The 20,697-nt window shown below is 53.1% G+C and overlaps 8 protein-coding genes across 8 annotated transcripts; 4 read left to right on the forward strand and 4 right to left on the reverse strand.

Moving 5' to 3' along the window:
* Positions 1–12: 12 nt before the first annotated feature.
* B0T26DRAFT_872161 (uncharacterized protein) lies at positions 13–1,677 on the reverse strand (the record flags this gene model as incomplete). Its single annotated transcript, XM_060447955.1, has 4 exons — positions 13–191; positions 220–244; positions 310–488; positions 1,447–1,677. 4 exons carry the CDS (start codon positions 1,675–1,677, stop codon positions 72–74), a joined length of 555 nt encoding a protein of 184 aa, XP_060296572.1. The 3' UTR covers positions 13–71.
* Positions 1,678–2,255: 578 nt separating this feature from the next.
* B0T26DRAFT_802810 (uncharacterized protein) lies at positions 2,256–3,136 on the forward strand (the record flags this gene model as incomplete). Its single annotated transcript, XM_060447068.1, has 3 exons — positions 2,256–2,464; positions 2,617–2,727; positions 2,888–3,136. 3 exons carry the CDS (start codon positions 2,256–2,258, stop codon positions 3,066–3,068), a joined length of 501 nt encoding a protein of 166 aa, XP_060296573.1. The 3' UTR covers positions 3,069–3,136.
* A 1,966-nt stretch (positions 3,137–5,102) lies between these two features.
* B0T26DRAFT_645206 (SGNH hydrolase-type esterase domain-containing protein) lies at positions 5,103–5,847 on the forward strand (the record flags this gene model as incomplete). The annotated part of the gene is made up of 2 exons (XM_060437693.1): positions 5,103–5,519; positions 5,578–5,847. The coding sequence occupies 2 exons, from the start codon at positions 5,103–5,105 to the stop codon at positions 5,845–5,847; spliced, it is 687 nt and encodes a 228-aa protein (XP_060296574.1).
* Positions 5,848–8,726: 2,879 nt separating this feature from the next.
* On the forward strand, positions 8,727–9,161 carry B0T26DRAFT_622137 (heterokaryon incompatibility protein-domain-containing protein; the record flags this gene model as incomplete). Its single annotated transcript, XM_060436093.1, has 1 exon — positions 8,727–9,161. A coding segment is annotated over one exon (435 nt), but the record flags the coding sequence as incomplete, so codon positions are not given.
* Positions 9,162–9,778: 617 nt separating this feature from the next.
* On the forward strand, positions 9,779–10,610 carry B0T26DRAFT_710852 (uncharacterized protein). Its single transcript, XM_060442002.1, has one exon. The coding sequence runs from the start codon at positions 9,798–9,800 to the stop codon at positions 10,563–10,565; it is 768 nt and encodes a 255-aa protein (XP_060296576.1). The 5' UTR covers positions 9,779–9,797; the 3' UTR covers positions 10,566–10,610.
* A 38-nt stretch (positions 10,611–10,648) lies between these two features.
* On the reverse strand, positions 10,649–14,986 carry B0T26DRAFT_710853 (ankyrin repeat-containing domain protein). The gene is made up of 2 exons (XM_060442003.1): positions 14,278–14,986; positions 10,649–14,212 (listed from the first exon to the last, which is right to left on the reverse strand). The coding sequence occupies exons 1-2, from the start codon at positions 14,748–14,750 to the stop codon at positions 10,942–10,944; spliced, it is 3,744 nt and encodes a 1,247-aa protein (XP_060296577.1). The 5' UTR covers positions 14,751–14,986; the 3' UTR covers positions 10,649–10,941.
* A 3,621-nt stretch (positions 14,987–18,607) lies between these two features.
* Positions 18,608–19,163, reverse strand: B0T26DRAFT_776735 (uncharacterized protein; the record flags this gene model as incomplete). The annotated part of the gene is made up of 1 exon (XM_060446621.1): positions 18,608–19,163. A coding segment is annotated over exon 1 (490 nt), but the record flags the coding sequence as incomplete, so codon positions are not given.
* A 1,309-nt stretch (positions 19,164–20,472) lies between these two features.
* Positions 20,473–20,697, reverse strand: B0T26DRAFT_626053 (uncharacterized protein; the record flags this gene model as incomplete). Its single annotated transcript, XM_060436178.1, has 1 exon — positions 20,473–20,697. A coding segment is annotated over one exon (225 nt), but the record flags the coding sequence as incomplete, so codon positions are not given.

Below are 20,697 nucleotides of genomic sequence, written 5' to 3' on the forward strand. Positions count from 1 at the left end.
AATTACACCTGACTATAGACGTCACTCAAGCACAACCATTTCTTCCCAAAAACACAACCAACAATCACCATCTACGCATCCGCGGCAGCCTCATGCAGGACCTTCAGGCCGATGCGCTCCAGATCGGCATTCTCCAGCGTCTCCTTGTCGAACCCGCGCGCGACCTGGCCGAGCAGGGTGGCGGCGTGGTCCTACAATCGAGTTAATAACATGTCTGACTTTGGTCGAGGAGATGCAATGGCGGCTGCAACCCACTAGATGTAGGCAACCCACTAGATGTAGGCAACCCACTAGATGTAGACAACCCACTAGATGTAGGCGTCGGCGCCCGCCAGCTCCTGTTTGACGCTGTCCGAGTACTCCTCCCAATTCTCGCACACCAGTGACTTGAGCTTGGCCGCGTCAATTGCTGGCCCCGCATTCTCGGGCGTAGGCACGTCGCGGCGGCCGAGGGTAACGACGGGCGTGATGGCCGGGATGGACAGCGCCTGGCGAATGAACCTCGGTCGCCACAAACCCCGTGGACCCGGCGACAACAAGCTTCATGTTATTGGTGGTGCTGCTGCTGGCTGCGGTTTGGGCAAGTCTTTCAGATTTGGCGAAAGTTGGAAACGCGCAGCGAGGTTGGGAGAGAAGACTAGTCAGGCTTTCCGTCGAATCAGGCTTCTCAAATTCTATAATAGGGCTTCTTCAGGCTATTGCCTCCCTCGGCAAAATGCCTTGAGGGCGACCCGTACGTTATTAACGTCTTTCAAACTTTGGAAAATCCCCTACTAATAAATACCTGCTTGAGGAATATGTATTAAAGGACCCGCACTGCGTAGGGCGTAGTTCTCAATTGGAGGTAGACTTGACCTAGCACAAATGCGTGATACCATGCAGTCTCCCCGGCCCCAAGTGTTGCAGTGTAACATATTTATTAAATAGAAGAACTGTCATCTGCTATCAAGCTTATAAACTCACCCACCTTCCACGGGTCCTGGATCATAGCTTTTACCTCCTCAGAACTAAGAAAAATTATTCCCGTTTCGTCTTCTCCGTATTTGCCGGCGAAGGAGAAGCGTAAATCGGCAGGATACATTATTACGGGCCGAACGACAATAGAGCGAATGCTCAGTCGGGCTTGCCGCTTATCTTCTCTCCAACTATTCACCCTCCGTCCATTCACTCTCCAAACATCTTCCCCTAACTTGTAAGACTGCTTGAATGACACAGAGGAACCTCGGACACGGCGAAGAGCCTTGAACAACATAGGGCGAACTGCAAGCGTCTATGTTTGACGTGCAAGGGGGTCGTTATCTATCGATCGATGTCGGCCCTGAGCGCCTGCGACGTGTGCTGTAAGGAGTGTAGGGCTGTTCTTTCCCGGTCGGGATGATGCCTGCCGTTAAGAAGTTTTTAGTAGGGCGGGCGGGTAAAAGAAGAGAGGTCCTTACTATTGTTGACAATGGTCTCTCCACTCATGGTGACATCGTCATTGTCTACCTCATCGTCATCATCCACTCCATCGTCAGCGTCCACCTCCTCGTCATCGTCCACCCCATCGTCATCATCCACCTCATCGTCATCGTCCCCCTCCTCGTCATCGTCCACCTCATCGTCATCATCCACCTCATCGTCATCATCCCCCTCCTCGTTATCGTCTACCTCATCGACATCCCCATCGCCATTGTCCATATTGTCGCCTTCACCATCATCTATCTCATCGTCACTTATAACGATAGGTTGCTTATCGTTACTGATGGCGTGGTTTTGCAGTTACTCGTAGACTTTCAGACGCATTTCCCCTGACCGGAAGCCCCAGTCATCTTCCCTCGTTCCCCGGTCGGTGGCTTTCTCAAAGAACCCTTCAGGACCGAGTACGAACTTCTCAGCGAAGAACAGTATAAAAACACCACAATCGACGGCATTTTTCTGCTGAGGAATTTTGACATGTACCGTGGGTTTGGGTGGAACCGGGATCTCACGGCCGGTCTTGCGCTTTATGACTTGGCAGAAGTGGGTTCGACTTCCCTTTTTCGTAATTCCTCGCTTTTCTACGTCCATTCGTTGGACAGATTCAAAAACAGCTGCTGAGCTTCCGAGAGAGAGGTCATTGTTGACGCGTCGAGAATTGCTGAGCTTGTCAAATAGGGGCGCGTGCGGAAGCGCCCCCCCTGTGATTCCCGTGATCGCGTAGTGTATCGTTGGGGCGCGTGTGTTTTCAGCGTATTGTGGACGTAGGGCTCGTATTTTCCGCAATGGTAAACTCAAAGATGGCGGGCGCGATGGGGAGGGTGTTGTGTTGCTTTTGCATTCGCAGCCTCGGCGAACGCCCTGATTCCTGCAGGGGTTACGCACCAGCGAGTGGCAAGTTACCCAGCCGCGACGGCTTGCTACACAGGGGCGATAAGAAGCCGGGCACGGCAACCAAGAGATTGTTCAGCACTCACCCCGATTCTTCAGCTAGCAGCCTCGGTGCGCGGTACGACGACGGAGTGGTTGCCTGAACCGATGCGGGGCAATGGATCGGATGGCGGATGCGACGGAGTCTCGTTAATCCAGCACGCAGCGTTCAGCACGGACTAAAGAGCCACGGTAAGCGGTTTCTGCTGTCTTGCTCCGCTACTCCAACAGTGACTGGCGGCTACAATTCCAGCATCGCTTGTCTCTCTTCAGCGCCGCTACGAATTGGGACGAACACACGGAAGACACGGAAGACATGGACCGTTCGTTCATGACCTGGAGGTCAGCCAAGCCAGAGCCGAGACCAGAGACGTAACCCCTAGCTCTCGTCCTCAAGAAGTGTAGCGCAGCTACTAAGGCGAGGAGGATGTTTATCTAAATGTGTAAGCCCCCTTCCTCACCTCTCCCGTTCAATGCAATGACTGACCACCCAGTCCAACAGTAAGCCACTCCCTTACCTGCGCCACTCCCCGTCCTCAACCCCGAAAATCCCCGTACCGTACCAGGCCCTTCCTACCCAACAACAACCCAAAACGCACTGCTCCTGCACGAGCAGCAGCCGGCATCTTCCGACCGACATTGCCCTGCTCAAAGCGCGAGAGCGAACGTCGAGGAGCACTTAAGCACAGCACCACAAGTGCAGCAGAATCGCTAGCGAAAGGAATTCAGCTGCTTCGAGCCCATTCTCCCGACTTTACTGCTGTTTTCCAGCTTCGGGGTGTCCAGGAACACCGCGGGCCCCGGGTTCGTCGATTATTGCAGCCGGGGGGGGGGGGGGGGGGGAATCGGCTCGGGGCGCTCGTGTTTTGAGAGCGTCGTTTGCGTTTGGAGCGCAGTGGCGAGGCGGTGGCTTCCCTCTACAACCCGGCGCATTTATCTGGCAGCTGGAGCTCCGTGATACGTAGAGCCTCTCCGACGGTTGTTTAAACTTGTTTTCCCTCATCCTGCCCAATCCAAGATAAGCAGGCTTGCGTGCCGTCCCGACTTTACCTAAGCCTTCGGCCTCCGGTGGGCAGACTGACACCGCAGATAAGGATCTGTGTCGCGTGGAGTCGTCGAACGCGGGAGACTCGTCGAGCCGTAGCATGAACTGTCGTCACGCCCTCAAGGGGAGTGCTCGCACTGCGCGGTGGGGTGGCCAGTCCTTGTTGAGAAGACGGGGACTAGTTTGCTTGGTTTGGTGGGGTGGAGTTGGGCACGAAGCTGACACGCTTCTGGGTCTTGAGGATCGGAGGGGGAACTTGTTTGTTGGGGGACTTGTAGGCCGGGGGAGGCGTGTTTGGTCGTGAGTGGGTGTCGATTGTCTTATCCTCTAGGGTGGTGTTGGATTCATCAGGTACCGGTACTCGTCAAGGAAACTTCGCGTGCGAGCGCCTCACTCAACTACCTTTCACCTAGTAAACACAATACCGTATGCACTATACAAGCTCTTCAATAAGACAGTTGCGGGTTAGGCTATGGACAATGTCAGCCTCCCAGAAGTGGCTAGACGTTTCTCATGGCCGATATTAGTTAACTTCAGTAGCTGCTAGCGTCATTTTAAGGACCAGTTGGCTGTCTCAGGGAATAATTTAATTAGATACTCGCTTCAAAGGACTGCAAAACTAGATCCACGTCTCCGCTATTTATATGGATTTCTATTCCGACGTCCGATCCTTAGCCCCGAAATTCCACGACCCCGCTGCCCTTTATCCTGCTTCTTAGAAACGCTCTAATAGATATTTGGCGTCGATATCCTAACCTCCAAGACACCTCTTAATGGAACATCGCTAAGCGAGTGTCATCTTACGGTCTCGCAGTATTCTGTCCGGGGCAATATACGCACTGATTGTTCGCTTAGTGCCAGTTTTGACAAGACCTAGAGAGATGACAGTAAAGATTAGGTATGCTCAGTAGTAGTTTGAGGTATTACGATCAAGGTACATCTTCCTTGTGCAGCGGCGTGTAATCTAGATGAGGAAAGCCGTTCCACAACTGTTCTAGTATCGAACTGATGAGACGGGATTTGCAGAGTGCCAAACATGTACAACCTCAGCTGCCATTGTTTTACTTCCCGACTCAGATAGATAGTACAAAAAGGCTACATACTGGTGCTGCGGACGGATAGTAGGCTAAATGAAATTTTCCGTGCGCCGCACCACTCGCGTGGAGAAAATAAATAGCGGTGCGCATCAAGTAGGGGGAGTTCCCGTAGAAGGACCTAAAGCTTCGTTCTGGTAACGCTCGATTAGGTGATAGTCGCGTGGCAGTGGCCGCGTGGGAACATGGCACTCCCAATTACCCGACCAGTCCCAAGAGCTAGACGGGTAGCGAAACGTGGAGAGCCTCCATAACACTTTTTACACTTTGTTTATTGAACCACAATCTAAGGTCTTGGCGTCGTCCGGCTAAGATGGGTAATTCCAGGAACAACCTTTGCTGCGTGTCTGCAAAGGAGATGCGGCTCCGGTGCCACGATATCTTCTCAATTGAGCAATCGGAAGCCGGACCGGCTCGAGCTCATAAGAAGCTGGGGAACCCGCCCCGGGTTTGTGACAACTTCTTCCCTCTTGAGTCGTCATCCAACACCACGTCAACCCACCGACTCAGCCGCTTCAACTCGGTCTGCCTGCCGCTTGTTCTCGTGAAAAATAGCCAAAATGGTTTCCCTCAGGGCGATGCTAGCCGCGATAGCAGCCATCACGACCGTCACCGCCCAAAACGCCACGCTCCGGTACATGCCGTTCGGCGACTCTATCACTGAGATCATCTGCTGGCGGTCCAAGCTGTGGAACAAGCTGCAGACGACTGAGTGGGCAAAGGTCGACTTTGTGGGGTCGGGCAAGGGCGAGAACAACTGCCGCGACACCAAGTACGACTACAATAACGAGGGCCACTCGGGCTTCCTGGCCATCAACATTGCCAACCAGAAGCAGCTAGTCGGCTGGCTGCAAAAGAACCCGGCCGATGTGATCACGATGCACCTGGGCACCAACGACATTGTGCAGCAGAACAAGAACATTGCCGACATCACAGCCGCCTTTACCACGCTCGTCCAGCAGATGCGCGACCATAACCCACGCATCAAGATTGTCGTATGTTTTTACCGACTAATCCCCTTTTCGATTACAAGAAAACTGACATTAAAAACAGGTTGCACAAATCATTCCCCTCGGCATGGGCAACTACAACTCCAAGGTGCAGCAGCTCAACGCCGCCATCCCCGGCTGGGCGGCGCAGCAGAACAAGACCGAGTCGCCCATCTGGGTCGTCGATCAGTATACGGGCTACAGCGGGACTAGTGACAACCGCGACGGCGTGCATCCCAACGACAGCGGTGATACCAAGATGATGAATATTTGGTACCCGGCGCTCGTCAAGGCGTTTGAAGCGGCGCGGGCCGACAAGCAGCAACTGTTTTGATGGGTGTAAGGAGCGTGTCGGGTGGGCTGTATCTAGGTTGGACTGCTGCTGTACATAGCCTTGAGATTTTAAAGATTGAACGGAAAATGGTTTTTGCTTCATAGCTTGAATACCCCGCCGTTGGCCGATGCAATTGGTTGAAAACTGCATTAGCCCTTCTTATTATTATTAGGTGACTACGTTGCGGCCAATGCCGTTGGTTTTTGCTTTGAAGCCGTGGTGAGGGGCGTGGCGTTGCATTTGGGGAGGGACAGTGGCGCTTGTGGCTGAATGACGAGTAGCCGCGAAATCGTGGTTGCTGTGGCGGGGTTACCCTGCACATGACTGGGAACCTGGGCATTAGCCCCGCCCTGGGGATTTCGCCCACGCATTTAGTAGGGAGATTTCCTACTCCACGAGTTAGCTAGCCAATGCACACATTGTCCACCCACACAATATATATCTCTACGCGTAGAAAAGGCAGGTTCGACAGGGCCCGTCATCTCCTGCAACAACGACTATGCTCCACCAATCCCGTCAGCCCAACGATCCCTCGTGTCCCTCCTAATCATACAACCGCCGAGATAAGAGGTAACCAGAGACCGCATCCTATGGTATCTCCCCCTTCGGATATCCTCTCTTTTCCTCGCGGCTATGCCGTAGCTAGCGGGGATGAGCAAAGATTCCGTATCGACATAGCCTCTTCCCATCTCGCTCGCGACTTGCGAACCAAGTTGAAGAGCTGAGCTGCTGGTGGGTGTCGGTGTGCTTACCCCCTACATATCCGGGGGGAGGGCAGGGGGACGATAGGCTGAGACCACCGCGTTAAGGGTGCTCGGTGAGCTCTTACTATACCAACGTTGAATACGAGAGGGAGGGGGCGAGTTTATAAAGGAGGCAGTGAGCGAGGAGATGATCGGCTAAAGTGGCCTAGGCCCTTTCCGAAGACGGCCAAAGGGTTATCTGTCGTTAGTTCAGAAAACCTGATTCGCAGAGCCGATGGAATCCTCAACTAGACGTTCCAATCTCTCGGAGGGAATGCCTCCTCCTATTATAATGACGCTATCGATATATACGGCATTTTTGGCGACTGGCTAGCGGGGCTGCGCCCAGGGTTCCCCCTAGGCAAACGTAGCGGCGGCGTCGGGAGAGGATGTATGTGCGAGCGAGGAGGCGTAAGGCTCAACACGGCAAGCCTCGCCGCTCAGCGTAGGCTAGCGAAGGGCAGAGTCGAGCGAGCATCGAAATGAAATGACAAATGTCGCGAGATTCCGAAAAACGACAAGCAGCGCGCCGAGGTGCGCTGGACTGGTGAGGATGGACGGCAACGACGGCGCGATCGATGTGGCGAGGGCGTATGAGTGGGAACGAGGACGGATGGAGACGTAGCCGAAATGAAGGATCAAGTGCGGCCGCTGCGTTGTTGTATGCTGGTGCAAATGCGAAGAATATGAGAAGAAGGACAAAAGGTCAAGAACATAAGAAAGAGACGCCGGGGGGAGAGATTCTTATTTATCTCTGGGCGGAAGGAAATAGAGTCGTGGGGTTAATGGAAGGGCCGCGCTAAACTAAATGAGGAGAGGTGGGGGAGGGCGCCTTTCCCGCAGCACCGTGTTTTCAAATACTAAAGATTCACTAACTTAAATAACTGGCAACTTTACCAAAGGAATCACGCAGTGCTCCTTCCTGATATATATACTTTCTTAACAAATTGTGGGTCCTATTGGGACAAACTTTTTAACATGTTCTCGCAGGACCAATTCCAATCCCAATTTCTTCCTCCATCTTCCAACTCTTCTTGCAAGTCTTCGCAGCACTGATCCTCGTCTTGTAGTTTCTTTGTACAGGCTCGCACATCCACACCTCAGAACGTCTAGATCATTAGCATTCAATGTCCAGCTGATACCAGTAATTGGAAGGCTTCCGTTGTAGGTGGCTGGTGAAGCCCGAGATTGTGTCTCATCTGGAAATTGCCTTTTGAAAAGCAGTCTGATTATTCTATTCTTAGAACCCCACTGCGCCAACTGAGCGCCCAGCCTAGGTTGAGTCTGCAATACAGAGCCTAGACCAATCAATTGAGCTCTGTAGCTGCTGGTCAAAGTCTTGGCTGGGCAGTTTTCATGCACAGCAGTGAGAGGGGCAGACTGCGCCACCACCACCAGAGAGATAAGACGTCTGGTTTGCAACTCCCGTCTCGCCGCCGTGATGAAGGCTTGTTCAAAACCGAAGAGAAAGTAGACACCGGACAATTAATTCTAGATTAACTAGCATCATGAAAATGAACGCAGAAAACGAAGCAGCCTGGGTCCTTTGCGACGCGTGTCGCGCCGCCTTCTCCAACACCGCCATCGGCGAATCAGCAGACGCACCCCTCGTATATACCTTCCACAAATCCACCCCCAACCCAGACGGAGGCCCGCAATGCCCGCTGTGTACTGAGATCCGGTCTTTCCTGAGCAGCGCGAAGCCGCGGCCGCCGTCGCTAGGCAGGAAACTGTTCCGGGCGGTAGTAAAGAAGAAGGACGCCGACGCCGACGCCGACACGATTGCTCTGCACTTCCACCTCGAGCGCGGCAGGTTCTCCAACACCGTCAGCCATGTCGCCCAGCACTACGCAGCGGACCGGGACGACACCGCCGGCTTTAACGAATGGCTGGCCAAGCAGCCGGGCTACTTGCTGACTAGTGAAGGCTGGGCTAAGTTGAACATCTCCTCCCCATCCCTGTTTGGTAGCGACTTCTTCGATCTCGCTGCGTTCGAGGGTGAGCCTGTTTCACTGAAGCCCCGGCTATTTAGCTTATTGACCACCACTCAACATTCACATATCCCCAGACACCCCCGCGGCAGCCTACATCCCGCACCGGCCGCGGCCGACGCTGCTGGACTCGACGGTCCAGTGCATCCAGGGCTGGATCGCCACATGCGACGCATCGCACCCCGAGTGCCACGCTCCGCCCGCGGCCGACAAGATGCCGCTGCGGCTGCTAGACCTGGACGCGGCGGCGATCGCTCCCGACCTCCAGCTGGTCGAGTGCAAAGGACAGCCGCCGGCCGGGTACGTGGCGCTGAGCTACTGCTGGGGGCACACCGCGAGAGCCACACAGCTGCGGACGGTGCGGCGCAACGCGGCGGCGCACCGGCGGCGGATCCCGCTCGCCGCCTTGCCCGCGACGGTGCGCGACGCCGTCGTGCTGGCGCGCTTGCTGCGCATGCGCTACCTGTGGATCGACGCGCTGTGCATCGTGCAGGACGACGAGGGCGAGCAGAAGCGCGAGGTGGCCCGCATGGGCGAGATTTATGCCAACGCGCTGGGCACCGTGGCGGCGGCCGGCGCGGCGCACTGCGACGCCGGGTTCCTCGCGGGCCCGCTGCGGCTGGCGCGGGACGCCGAGGGGTTCGAGCTGCCGCTGCGGTTCGGGCTGGGAGCAAACAAGCCGTGCGGCGTCAGGGTCAGCAGGCTCGGGGGCGCGAAGAAGGACTGGGAGGCGGCGACGCGCCGCGCCCGCGACGAAGCTCTGCACGCCCTGCACGCGCGTGGCTGGACGTTCCAGGAGCTGCTTCTCTCACGTCGGGTGCTCATCTACTCGTCGGTTCAGCCGTACTGGCTGTGCAAGCGCGCCAGGTGGGCTTGCGGCAGCCCCGGCCTGGACGAGTACCTGCATCTGACGGAGCTGGACGATCTGTTCGGCAGCGCCAGCCGGATCCCCGTCGAGGGGCCCGCGCGGATCAGTGACGGGGTCGAGGGTCGACACTGGCCGTGGCTGTGGGAAGTGGAGAACTATTCGCGGCGGAATCTCAGCAACGTAGGCGACAAGACGCGGGCGTTGCACGACGTGCGTCTCCGGACGTCGCCGGGGCCCTATGCTGCTGGCATATTCCGGAACACGCTTCCAGTGGACCTACTCTGGCGCGCAGGCGTGGAGGCGGGGCCTTCGCAGCAGATCCTGCCTCAGTTCCCCACCTGGTCGTGGATGTCGTTCAACGGCAAGGTCACATACCCTGCGGCGGCGTACACGACCCGTACAGTCCTCCCGTCGCCGAGATTCGCCATGCTGTCGTGGCCAGATTGTTGCGACGAGTATGGAAACGTGGACATGGAGGCGACCGAACACTTAAAACTGCGCGGACCATCGAGAGAGGTCATGATCCCCCATATTGACCTCGACGACATGGCAAGGTGCCAAGAGTTCAAGTGCTACGACATCAAAACGGGCTCCAACAGGACGTATTTCCATAAACGCCTTGAGGACGACGAGGAGCTTTGCCATGTCGGCATGGTCGTCTTTGACGAATACAGCCAGCGGGGGGTGGACCGGCGGCCCTTTGAAGGCGACTCGTTCACCAAGCTCACGTGTCTGATAGTTGCGACAGCAGGCGACGAAGAACACCAGCCCATCATGAAGCTGGTTGGGGGAGACGTTGAGAGGTGGGTTCCGTACCCCGGCCCGAGGGGATACACCACTTTTGGCTTGGTTCTCGCGCCTTTGCCGGGTCCGGATGACGGCAGCGGAGTTGCAAAGGGGACAGAGCCTAGCGACAAAGAAGCTATCACGGAGAAACAAAAGAGTCCATGGTGGAAAGCCAAGTCGAAACGGTCTCAAAGCCGCGCTGAAGATCCACAGCCTGAGACCTTCTCAGGGCCGGCCGTTAAATATCGGCGCGTGGGATTGTTCCACGGGACCAAGACGTCGAGTCGCTACTTTGAGGACGCCCCGATGAACGAGTTTGAACTCGTCTAACCACTCAATGGGCGGGTTTAATATGAACAAATCATTGCTACAGTAGTCTCACTACCTTCCAACCCCTAAATATCTATTTGTGAGGGATTGTCTGATATTTTAAAAGCCTGAAATACCTACGGCTCGCCTGAAAGGGTTTTCGCCGAAATAGGTAAGAGCTATTAGAATGCTTATTTTAGAATCGTAGAGGCCTATCTCATATCCAAAAACATGTAGCTCTTAAAATCTTCTCCCAGCTCGTCGATTTGTTCCCTTGGCTATGGTATTTATTTGGCCAAGGTACTACGGTAGTTAATATTCAAGGATGGGAATGTAGGTAACTGAATAAATGTTTCATATTAGCTGAACCCTGCCGCTTTTCCCTCATTTGGCACCACTACGACAATTCAATTGGCGAATTGTGGAGAGTTATCGTGAGTTGTCTGTCGAGATTCATTTGAGGACCAACAGAGAGACCCATTTCCAACAACGGATCTAAACCCGGACCGGTCGCTTCCCGCTTAAATACTCCGCTGAACCTCATTTTGAAACTGCGCCTTCTCTGGACCTTTGGCTGCGCTCTTGGTGGAGGTTGTATTGAATCCTGAATCGGTGCTTTTGGGTGAATCGAACCGCTCTGAGCTACTGCCAACGTTGTGTCTGTCGGGGTTTCTAGTTTTGGCCTTGCTGCGAGCTCTCTCAAAAATACATCAACAGAGCTCTCGTCGGGTCTTTTGTTGTTTGTGGCATGCGCGTCGCGCCTCGCCAATTCCTCCCTTAACACCTCCGCCGCCTCGCCATGACTAACTGAGAAGCTAATATCGGAGTCTTTTAGATACGCTCCATGCAAAAGAAGAATTTTGACCACGCTGATTTCCCCTTGACGCGCTGCAAGCGCAAGGGGGATACAGCCTGGGCTGATGTTGTTTGACATGTCGAGGTAGCCGTTCATACAAGCTCCGTGGCGAAGCAAAAGCTTGACCATCTCTTCAAACCCTGCTATAGCTGCGAGGCTAAGCGGGGTGAAGGGGTCAATAACCAACGATTCGCCCTGGCCACCTATAACTGTTATATCATTGGCATCTACCCGGCTGTCTTCAAGGAGAATTCCCGCGAGTTCAACATCGTTCGCCAAGACCGCAATGTGGAGCAATCCGAACTCAGATCTGGGGAACAGCTCGTCGTTGTTGACTTCTAGCAGCCGCTTAACTGCAGACATGTTGCCCACCAGGCAAGCCAAAACGAGAGGTTTAATCTGGATAAGGCTCCTGGAATTCCTCCTATGAGCTCGTGGGCTTGCATCTCGAGAAAATCCAGATTTATTAGTATAGAGGTTGAGTGCTGTGTTTATGAAGGGTTGGAACCCCTGCTGGAGTCCAATGTCGTAAATTGTGGTCAGCAGCGAGGGATCGGTTGAGGAGACATCGGCATTGTGATCGAGCAATAAGCTTATGATTTCCATTTGGCTGCTATTCTCTGATCGTATAGCTGTCATCAACGGGCTCTCGCCTTGCTGGTTGATATTTGTAACATCGAGTATCGAGGCGAAGACAACGTGTCCGAGAGCGTCGACGTCGGCCCCGCATTCCAGGAGCAGTCGGACGAGTTCTGCCGAACCAGTGAGAATTGCCAAATGAAGGGCGGAGGCGTTATGGAGTACGTGGCTCCCACCTTGGAATGGAATGTGAGAGACCACTCGGGAGTCGGGACTGCAGCCAGACTTGATAAGAAACTTGGCAAGGCGAACGAACCCTGGCTTAATTGCCATTAGGAATATTAGTGGAGTCTCGCCTTGCTCAGAAAGTTTTGCCATTTCTAGGCCCTTCTCCTCTACAAAGAATTCGATCATAGTTAATGCTAGGCTTTCGGTCATTGGTGAAAGCAAGATCGTCGTAAGAATGTTATATCTGTGAAAAGTTGAAGTGGACGCGTTGGTATTCGGCTCAGGAGCGTCGATGTGGTCGATCAAGTGATGAATTACAAGTAGCATCACTTCCACGTTAGTCGAATTGAATGCTTGCTCGAGCGGGACGAATTCCTGAAATTGCGCTACCAGACCTGTTCCTTTGCGATGTTCCAATGATTTGTGACGTTCCAGTGTCAGGAACCAAAGGACTCCTTCGGGAGAATCTGACTCGACGGCGGCTGTGAAGCGGCCCAGTGACGTAGCGACAGCACCCCCGGAATCTCGAAGATACGCATCGATGACCCTTTCCATGATAGCATACTGTTCATTTGATCCAGCACAACGGATGACCCATTTAAGGTCAACGGTAGGTCTCAGCTTCAGCACAACGAGAACAACCGACAGCCACTCTCGCCGAATTGCGAAGTCAAGGATATCTTGAGCAAGTTGATCGTCAAGTGGCTGCACGAGTGTCGTAAGCAGTAGCTCGGTGAATTCGTCATTAGCCGAAGACGATGAGATATGGTGCTCTATCGCAAATTGCAGGTCATCCAACGGTATTGGTGCGTATCTTGACGCCAAGAGCTCAATGGCCTGAGAGTCGCACAAGTAAGCGGCCCAAAGCAGTGGAGAACGTCCGCTGCTGTCAATGAGCGTTGCTGAGGCTCCCTCTGCGACAAGATTTTGCAGGGCAGTTGACCGTCTCCCTTCGGCACAGATGGATGCCGCTGTTCTACCGTCCAGACCCCGACTGTCCAGATCGATGCCTGTAGCACTCAAGGAGGCCAATTTAGCGGGTGTGTTGTTATCGGCCGCTTGGAGAATTTCGGAGATGACGCTAAAGCCAAGCTTGCAGAAATGTTGTAAAACTTCGGGGTTGTCATTGGCAATCGCATAGTAGAGTGACGAGCGCGAATTTGCAGAAATTGACATTGGGTCGAGTCCTCTTTCAATCAACAATTTGATCATGTCCATTCCAGGGTTCCCTGTCGCAGCAAAATGGAGGAGGTTGCATGAGTTGTCCCGCTTCAGAGCTCGGTCGTCAAAGAGAGACGCCTCTACCAAAATGCTTAGACCATTTTCGACACCCTCGTCTGGGTTAAGAAGGTATTTGACAACCTCACAATGGCCAAACTGGACGGCGGCATGGATGGCTTGAAACCCCAGTGGCCCCTTGATAGTCATGTCCGCACCCGTGCCAACCAATATTTTAACCATGGTGAGGTTACCCCTTTGTGCAGCCCATCGAAGAGGAGTCATGCCGGTGTTGGGCCGATGTGAGTTGACATCAGCCCCATGGCGCACCAGCAGTGTGGCTATGCGCGTGGCCGTCTTTTCTGGGATTTCGGCACATCTGTGAAGCAGCGTCAACCCGCCGCGGTCGACCTGATGAACATCTTCGCCGCGCTCGAGCAACAACCTGACGTTTTTATAATCTTGGCGCCTGATTGATGCAAAGAGGCTGGTTGTATCCTCAACCTCTGGTTCAATGGGCTGCTCGGCAGGGGACCACCCTCCCGGGATATTGCCACTGCGGCTGTGGGTCCGCAGGTAAACGGGGCTGGCCATGAGCTCCAACTGAAAGTCCTTGGATATTTCGGTCATTTCGTCGGCGTGCAGGATTGACTCTGCTTCGGCGACCGTCCGTGGGGCCTCTGCATTCTGATTCTGGAGGCGCCACGATTTCTCGGAATTGGCGCATGCTTCTCGGATGGAAGGCTCGTTTTCACGCATCCTCTTCCTGATCTCGACGAGAGACTTTCTGTTGAACTGTTAGGTGACGGGCTTGCATTCCGCCGCGGCGAGTGTTGATTCGGGATTGCTAACCCTTGAAGAACAATTTGAAGCATGCTCAATGCACCGCTCTGTGCATGGAGATTGTGCGTCAAATCTCTGAGCCGAGACTCGTTGAACACAAATGACGCCCGCCCGACGGAGTTGAGTACACCGCTGTCGTTTGCATGGCGCTGGATGGTGGCGATCTCGTTCGTCAGGTCTGCAATGGCCATCGAGCAGCTGCAAATGATGTTGTTGAGCGCCTCGGTAACCGTGCCGTCGTGTCCGAACAGCTCCGGGTAAGACATTTGCGACGACTGAGATTCTATCAGGGACTGCTCCTCACGTATCGTGGTCTGCAGTACTACAAGCGAAGCCGTGAGGGTGGAGCACTCGGTGGCCAACGTCGTAAGGCTGCGCGGGGCATCGTCCCAGCTGGCCTTGACCGCTCGAATCCCCAAAATTGCCTTGCTGCAAAATGCCGACAGCGATGCTGCGGCAGCTGCGACTGACAGTGGATCCATGGATGGGTTGGTCGGCACAGGAAGGAACACTCAACACTGGCGTTTGCTTGAGATGGAAGTGACAATTAATCCTGTGGTCGTAAGATGGATGAGGGGTTTTGGGGAGAATGTTACATAACCCAAGCCTGACATCGGTTTTTCTGTCTCTCGAGAGCTAGGCGTGGGGTGCCTTGGGCACAGCCACGCAACCATTTGGTCTGGCTGCTACTGATGTGCTTCAGCCCCAAAAGGACGACTGCACCACACAGCAGGGCACGCCGCATCGGACTAGTGGAGGAAATAGCACCCACGAGAATCATGCAATACTATGCTCTCATTCGGTTTAGGAATAACCCGAGTTGCAACTTCCGTTGTGGTGCGTTTAGAGCTAATTATCTGCACTAGATGGGAGATAGGAAGGAGCGCCTGGCTGTCCGATAGGGTTAGGGTATGGCGCGTAAGGCTCCATTTGCCGTTCTAGTTACGATACAAGAACCAAAGCTTCCCAAAGTCGAGTCTTGATATGGCCCCCACTGCACCTAGTTCCACCACTGGAAGAGACGACGGCAATCGTTAGTTACATGGACGGTGTCGAGTTGCACCTTGAACTCAAACATTCCAAGCCAAAACCGTTTGGTGACGACTATGGGCTCCTGCCCATGGCCGTTGTCAGGGGTGAAGGGTACGAGCCAGATCGGGTCGACTTTGAGCTAAAACACTCACCACAGAAAGCAGATAAACCAATGTACCAGTTACACAAGACGCTGCTGGCAGGCCGGCAAATATATTCTTGTTCGACAACCAAGGGGGAGTCCAACTACTGCAGTCTGTATTTACGTATTTCAGGGCCAAAAGCAACCACAGTATTGCGCCCTGACAGATGTATGTTTCGTGAGTGATGCACGAAAAGTGTAAATAGCTTCATTACGTGAAGCGCTGGTGGGAGCCCCACTAATAGCGTTCGGCGCTAGCACGTGACATAGCGGGGTCTGGGGGTTTCCTACCTTAAGGAAATCGCCGCGCCCACCTAGCCTTAGAAAAAGCATCACCTTTTACACTTTCTTGCTTCCTTCTCGGTTTTACCGCTTCAGTGAGACAGATTTTTATTTAATGTAATTTCTCTTGAGGATGTGCCTTGTCTTATATTAGCGAGTGTCTAGTTCAGCTAGGGGACCTACCGCCGCTGGGCCAACGTTACGGCATAATTATCAGAGTACTTGGGGCTGTTCTGGAGGTGTTTGTAGAGTGTAGTGGTGAAACCTTATGAGCTGGATCACGGCGAGATAAGCGGTGTCGAGTTTTTTTAGTCATATAATTTAATACGTACCCCAGATTCATTGGAGAGGGACCGGGCACTTGAGGGTGGTTCCCTCCCTGGCAATTGCAGCAAACGAGTGAAATAACTCTATTTTGAGAAGAAATGGTACCCAGAGGAGAAGGTATAGAACCACACGGCGTGTGTGAACCAAGACAACTCAAGTTTTGTAACAAGGTTGTAAGAGTCTGTATTCCGGCCGAGGCTGTTCGTAACGGATATTTGCCCTTGTCTATGTGTTGAGGGAATGAATATCCATTGGTTCTAATGGAAATCTGGTTATTTGGCGAGCCGAGCCATTTTAAAGTCGTCAAAAACATGCTTTCTTGTTGCAGAAATAATAACACCTGAGAGAAATCTGAGACCAGTATGTTAATATGAGACATGGGAACTTTTCTATCAAGCTTCACTCGTGGATTTCATTCGGGCTGATTGATCAGAGTAAACTGTGGGGAACTGTGCCCTACGGTCTAGTACAATAGTGCTCTGTGTAGGAATCTGAGGGAAGTAGGCTGACTGCCACAGGTCTGTAGGACTCCGCTACAGGCCTGCCACTTAGACTGTAAGGACTCTGCCCTGCAGTCAAGGTCTTCCGGGGCAACAGAAGGTGCTGAAGAAGACTAAGGGGAGTTGTATTATAGAGGGACTGTAGTACAAAGAGTGGTGAGAGCGATGCCGTTGGCATAGGCGAGTTTTGGTGGTAAAAGCGATGTCTTCTGCTAACTACCAGTGGATCAAATGATCGAAGCTAACGGTGTCGCTGGATCACGCGGTCCCGCATGACACGCTACATAACATGCATCTGATGTTCTAACAATACCCCCCACAGAAAAATCATCGCCCCGATAATCGATGATCCATAATCTCTGATCTCACTTGTCAAACTTCACTTCAGTCACTGCTTTCTTGGCTGCTTTGGTTGGCATCCATCCTTCGTCCTTAAGTTCGAGGCCCATTTTGTTTTTCTCTTCGCTAGTTGACCCGTTCAAGCTTCCGATATGTATTTCGTGTGACTTCAGCGGTCCGTGGCGGACTCTAGTGAAGACGTTAAGGTCTCAGACCTCGATTTGTGCCTTATATATTTCCTCGCCGTAAACGTACACGACGATACCATCGCGGACATTTTTGAAGGTACAGCTGGCCATATATTTGGCCATATCGCTTTCATCGTCTCCCTTGCTATTTCCCGCTTTTCTTGCGATTAATCTTTGGATTATATTACGTAGGTGAGTAGCTTCTACGGGACTAGTCAGTCTTATCGTAGTGACATTAATCTGGAAAGCAGTGTTGCGGTTATACTATACGACAAGATTGGTGATCGTCCTGCTCTGTGAATCGATCTTCTTTTATTACTCTGCGACGGTGGACTTAGGCTAATCGACTACTATCTATAGTGGTTTGATTTCGTTGCCCTTTTTGTTATCGACGGTTTTTTTGGTGACGGTGTTACTATCGCTATTGAGACTAATGAATCGAGTCTTCTTTTTGCGCGGTTAAATCTTGAGCTTATCTGAGTCCGAGAGGCCAGATGCCTCCTTTCCTCTTTTGGATGTATTCGCAAATCCCGCAGAGCTAAGTGACTAATCGTCTTTCTTCTTGTTCTTGATGGGCGTCTCAGGTTTGTCCTTGCTACCCTCGTTCTTGGTATTCTTGTTTGATCGCGATGTAGTCAATTTGTCGGCGTAGGGTCGTTTCTTGCGACTGCTCCGATCCACCACTTGCGACACGCTGAATACGCGTATCTGTTGTTCCAACAGATGCTTGCTTTAAAGGAAATCTATCTGAGGGAAAGGACAGGCCCCCTAGAAAGTTCTAGAGGTCCACAGACTACGTAAGTAGCCCTGCACTTGACAGCCTTCCAGTGGGCTTGTCTTGCGTACTATGGTATGCCGAGGCTCGTAGGGGGTTCTAGAAGGTGCTGTGAGGCCTGGTTAAAAATTTGGGTATAGCGCCTACGACCTCAACTACACTAACACAACCGCTGCAGTGTCCTACACCTTGGGACCCTGCAAGGTAGTCTGTACCTACAACCCCGGTAGCTAGCCAAATTTTAACAAGAAGTTTAGCGACAGCATTGTCTTTGTCTTTTGTATCGAAGAAAGCTAGTTGCCGAGCTACCTAGAGAGGGAGAAGATGAGCGGGGATATATAATAATGATAATAAACCCTATTCAAGCGGAGACAGTGGCACCGTTTTCTTATAAGCATATACGGTGTTTGCGAAAGGGCGATAGTGCCGTACGGTCAGGGCAACTCGATGCGGTGGCTTATGGTGATATTATTACTGAGTAAGGTCGTCAAGCTACGCGATCCAAACGTTTCGAGATACGACTGGAGATGAGTCATGACCCAGCTGTCAGACCAACAAACCAACAGTACACCGTCCCCCTGGCCGCCGTCAGCCGAGTGGCAAAAAGGATCGAGCAGTATTGGCAGAGTGAATCGGGGGAAGGAAGGGACCCAAATTTTGGCAAATAGCCAGCTGCGTCCCTTCAGATCGTCAAGACTCTGTAGCAGTAGTTTGTTGTCATAATAAATCTTCTCATTGCTACTCTTTCCTCAGTGGATGAGACGCCTGCTCTCCGCACTCGACTCTTTCGTCTCAAACGACAGATTAACATACGCCGGTGGCACGACCGGACTGCCCTGCCCTAGTGGTCCCAGCGATTCACTATCCGACGTGACGGGTACCTCACCATCGATGTTTTCCCACTTTCGCTCTGACTGCCCCTCATACGCAAGTCGCTGAATCTGAAGCACATAGTTGTGATTCCAGCTCCTCAAGGAACGCGCTACCCTGGCCTTGGATACTTGACTGAGACGGCTGACAACAGAATCCAGAGCTAAACTCGCCAAGATTATCAATACGCCTAGGATTGCCACGAGCAACAGACCAAGGAGAGAGATATTGCTGAAGCCCTGACCAACTCGCACCCTCTGCGCCCGGCAGAGCTGTTTCTGGGCCTCTGTCGCAGGCGGCACGATGTATTGACGTATCGACTCGGTGCTTGGTCCTGTAGCCTGCATAACCAGGCGCGTCTGCATTACTGACATCACTCAGGCATACCAGTTCTCGACCTCGATCTGCCACTGGTTCGATGGCAGGGCAACCTGATTTATGCCCATGAAGAGGCGCCGCTGTACTACTAGGTTATCAGTCGTGTCCTGATCCGGGCCTGTGAGCCAAACGACGGTGTTGTTGAAGATTGTTAAAGTTGCCTTCTAAAAATCCGTCAGATTGAGTGTGCCGAGGACTTCGGTTACAATGGTCGACCAAAGTCCGAGCTTCGAACAGTCGTTCCCGTGGGCCTTGCAGATTTGATGCTATCGGAAACAAGTTAGCCCTCGGGCACCGCGGTGTAGTACGAGGAATGAATGAATTTACCTGATCGACGCAGCCCAAGACCCCCGCGGCGCGATCTCTCAGATATCTCGTGAAGTTCTGACCATTCGGGAGGGGCAGGACCTCGGGCTTATGGGCTGAAAAGATAAGATCATCTACCAGATTAAAGTATCGAATGTTCGCTGCCTCGACAAAGACAAGACCTACCCTGCCGTCGAAGCGCTTCAAGGCCGGTACAGGCTCCCAGCCACCAGGATAGCCGAAATCTCCGATTGAGCTAGACAGCAATGAAGTCAGTTTAGGCTCGAAGAGGGGATGAATTTGTCCTAAGCGCAGGCGTAGAGCTTACGCCGTAGTATACGCATAGAGTAGCTCATTAACAATAGAATCAAACTTGATAGTGTAATTGCGGCTCGAATCCCTCCTCCCATACCAATAGATGGTTAGTTCTTCCGATTTACTCGCTAGCGACACGGGTGTGGAAGCGTTGGAGGTCCTCGTCAACCTGTACGGAACCGTCTGGGCGAAGCCGCCCTGCACAATTGGCGCACAGGTTATGACGCGTCGAAAGTCGATTTACTCATTCGGCGCCAGGTTGAGGCCAAAGATTCCATTCGAGTTCAATCGACCCGTGTCCTGCACCATCGCTGGACCATCACACATGTCATTGGCAAATGGGCACGGTGCGTGGAAGTCCGTATTCTAAGTAATAGCTAGTACGGCGAATCCGCTGCACGACTCGGCCGCCGACGTGCCGTTGTAGCACTGGCGCGCGTATGTGGCCGCACGACTGCGCGCTTCGTGGTCGTACATCACGAAGGCATCGATTTTATCTATGCCAAGAACGAAGTCGTTTGTTTCCACCGAGCTTATGTCGATCATACCGCAGTATAGCGAATTCAGGAAGACGGAGATCTAAATCGTGTCCAAGATAGCAGACGAAAAAGTGCCAACCAAGGCAACGCAGACAGCAAAGACAAGGCCCATGACGCCGAGGGCAGAGGGCCGTATCAAGGGTGCTGAGCGTCCCTTCTAGTGCTACAAAAGTTTGAGAAGGCGGACGCGAGTGCTGCCGGCCGAGTCGTCGTTGCGAAGGAGTGCCTGCACCTGCCGCCCGATCGGGTGGATGCCCTTGTCTGTCGTGAGGATTTGGTGCAGAGCGAAGCGGACGAGATGCCAAAGATGTATGCTGGCCGCGTGGATGAAAACTGCAAGCAGGGCAACCACCAAGCCACCGGCCCAAGAGGGAACGGTAATTACGGCGCCCATGATGCGACCCTTGGTCCAGTCGGACCAGGCGCCGACGTAGAC

The sequence above is a fragment of the Lasiosphaeria miniovina genome (assembly GCF_030549165.1).
Source record: "Lasiosphaeria miniovina strain SMH2392-1A chromosome Unknown B0T26scaffold_4, whole genome shotgun sequence".
NCBI lineage: Eukaryota > Fungi > Ascomycota > Sordariomycetes > Sordariales > Lasiosphaeriaceae > Lasiosphaeria > Lasiosphaeria miniovina.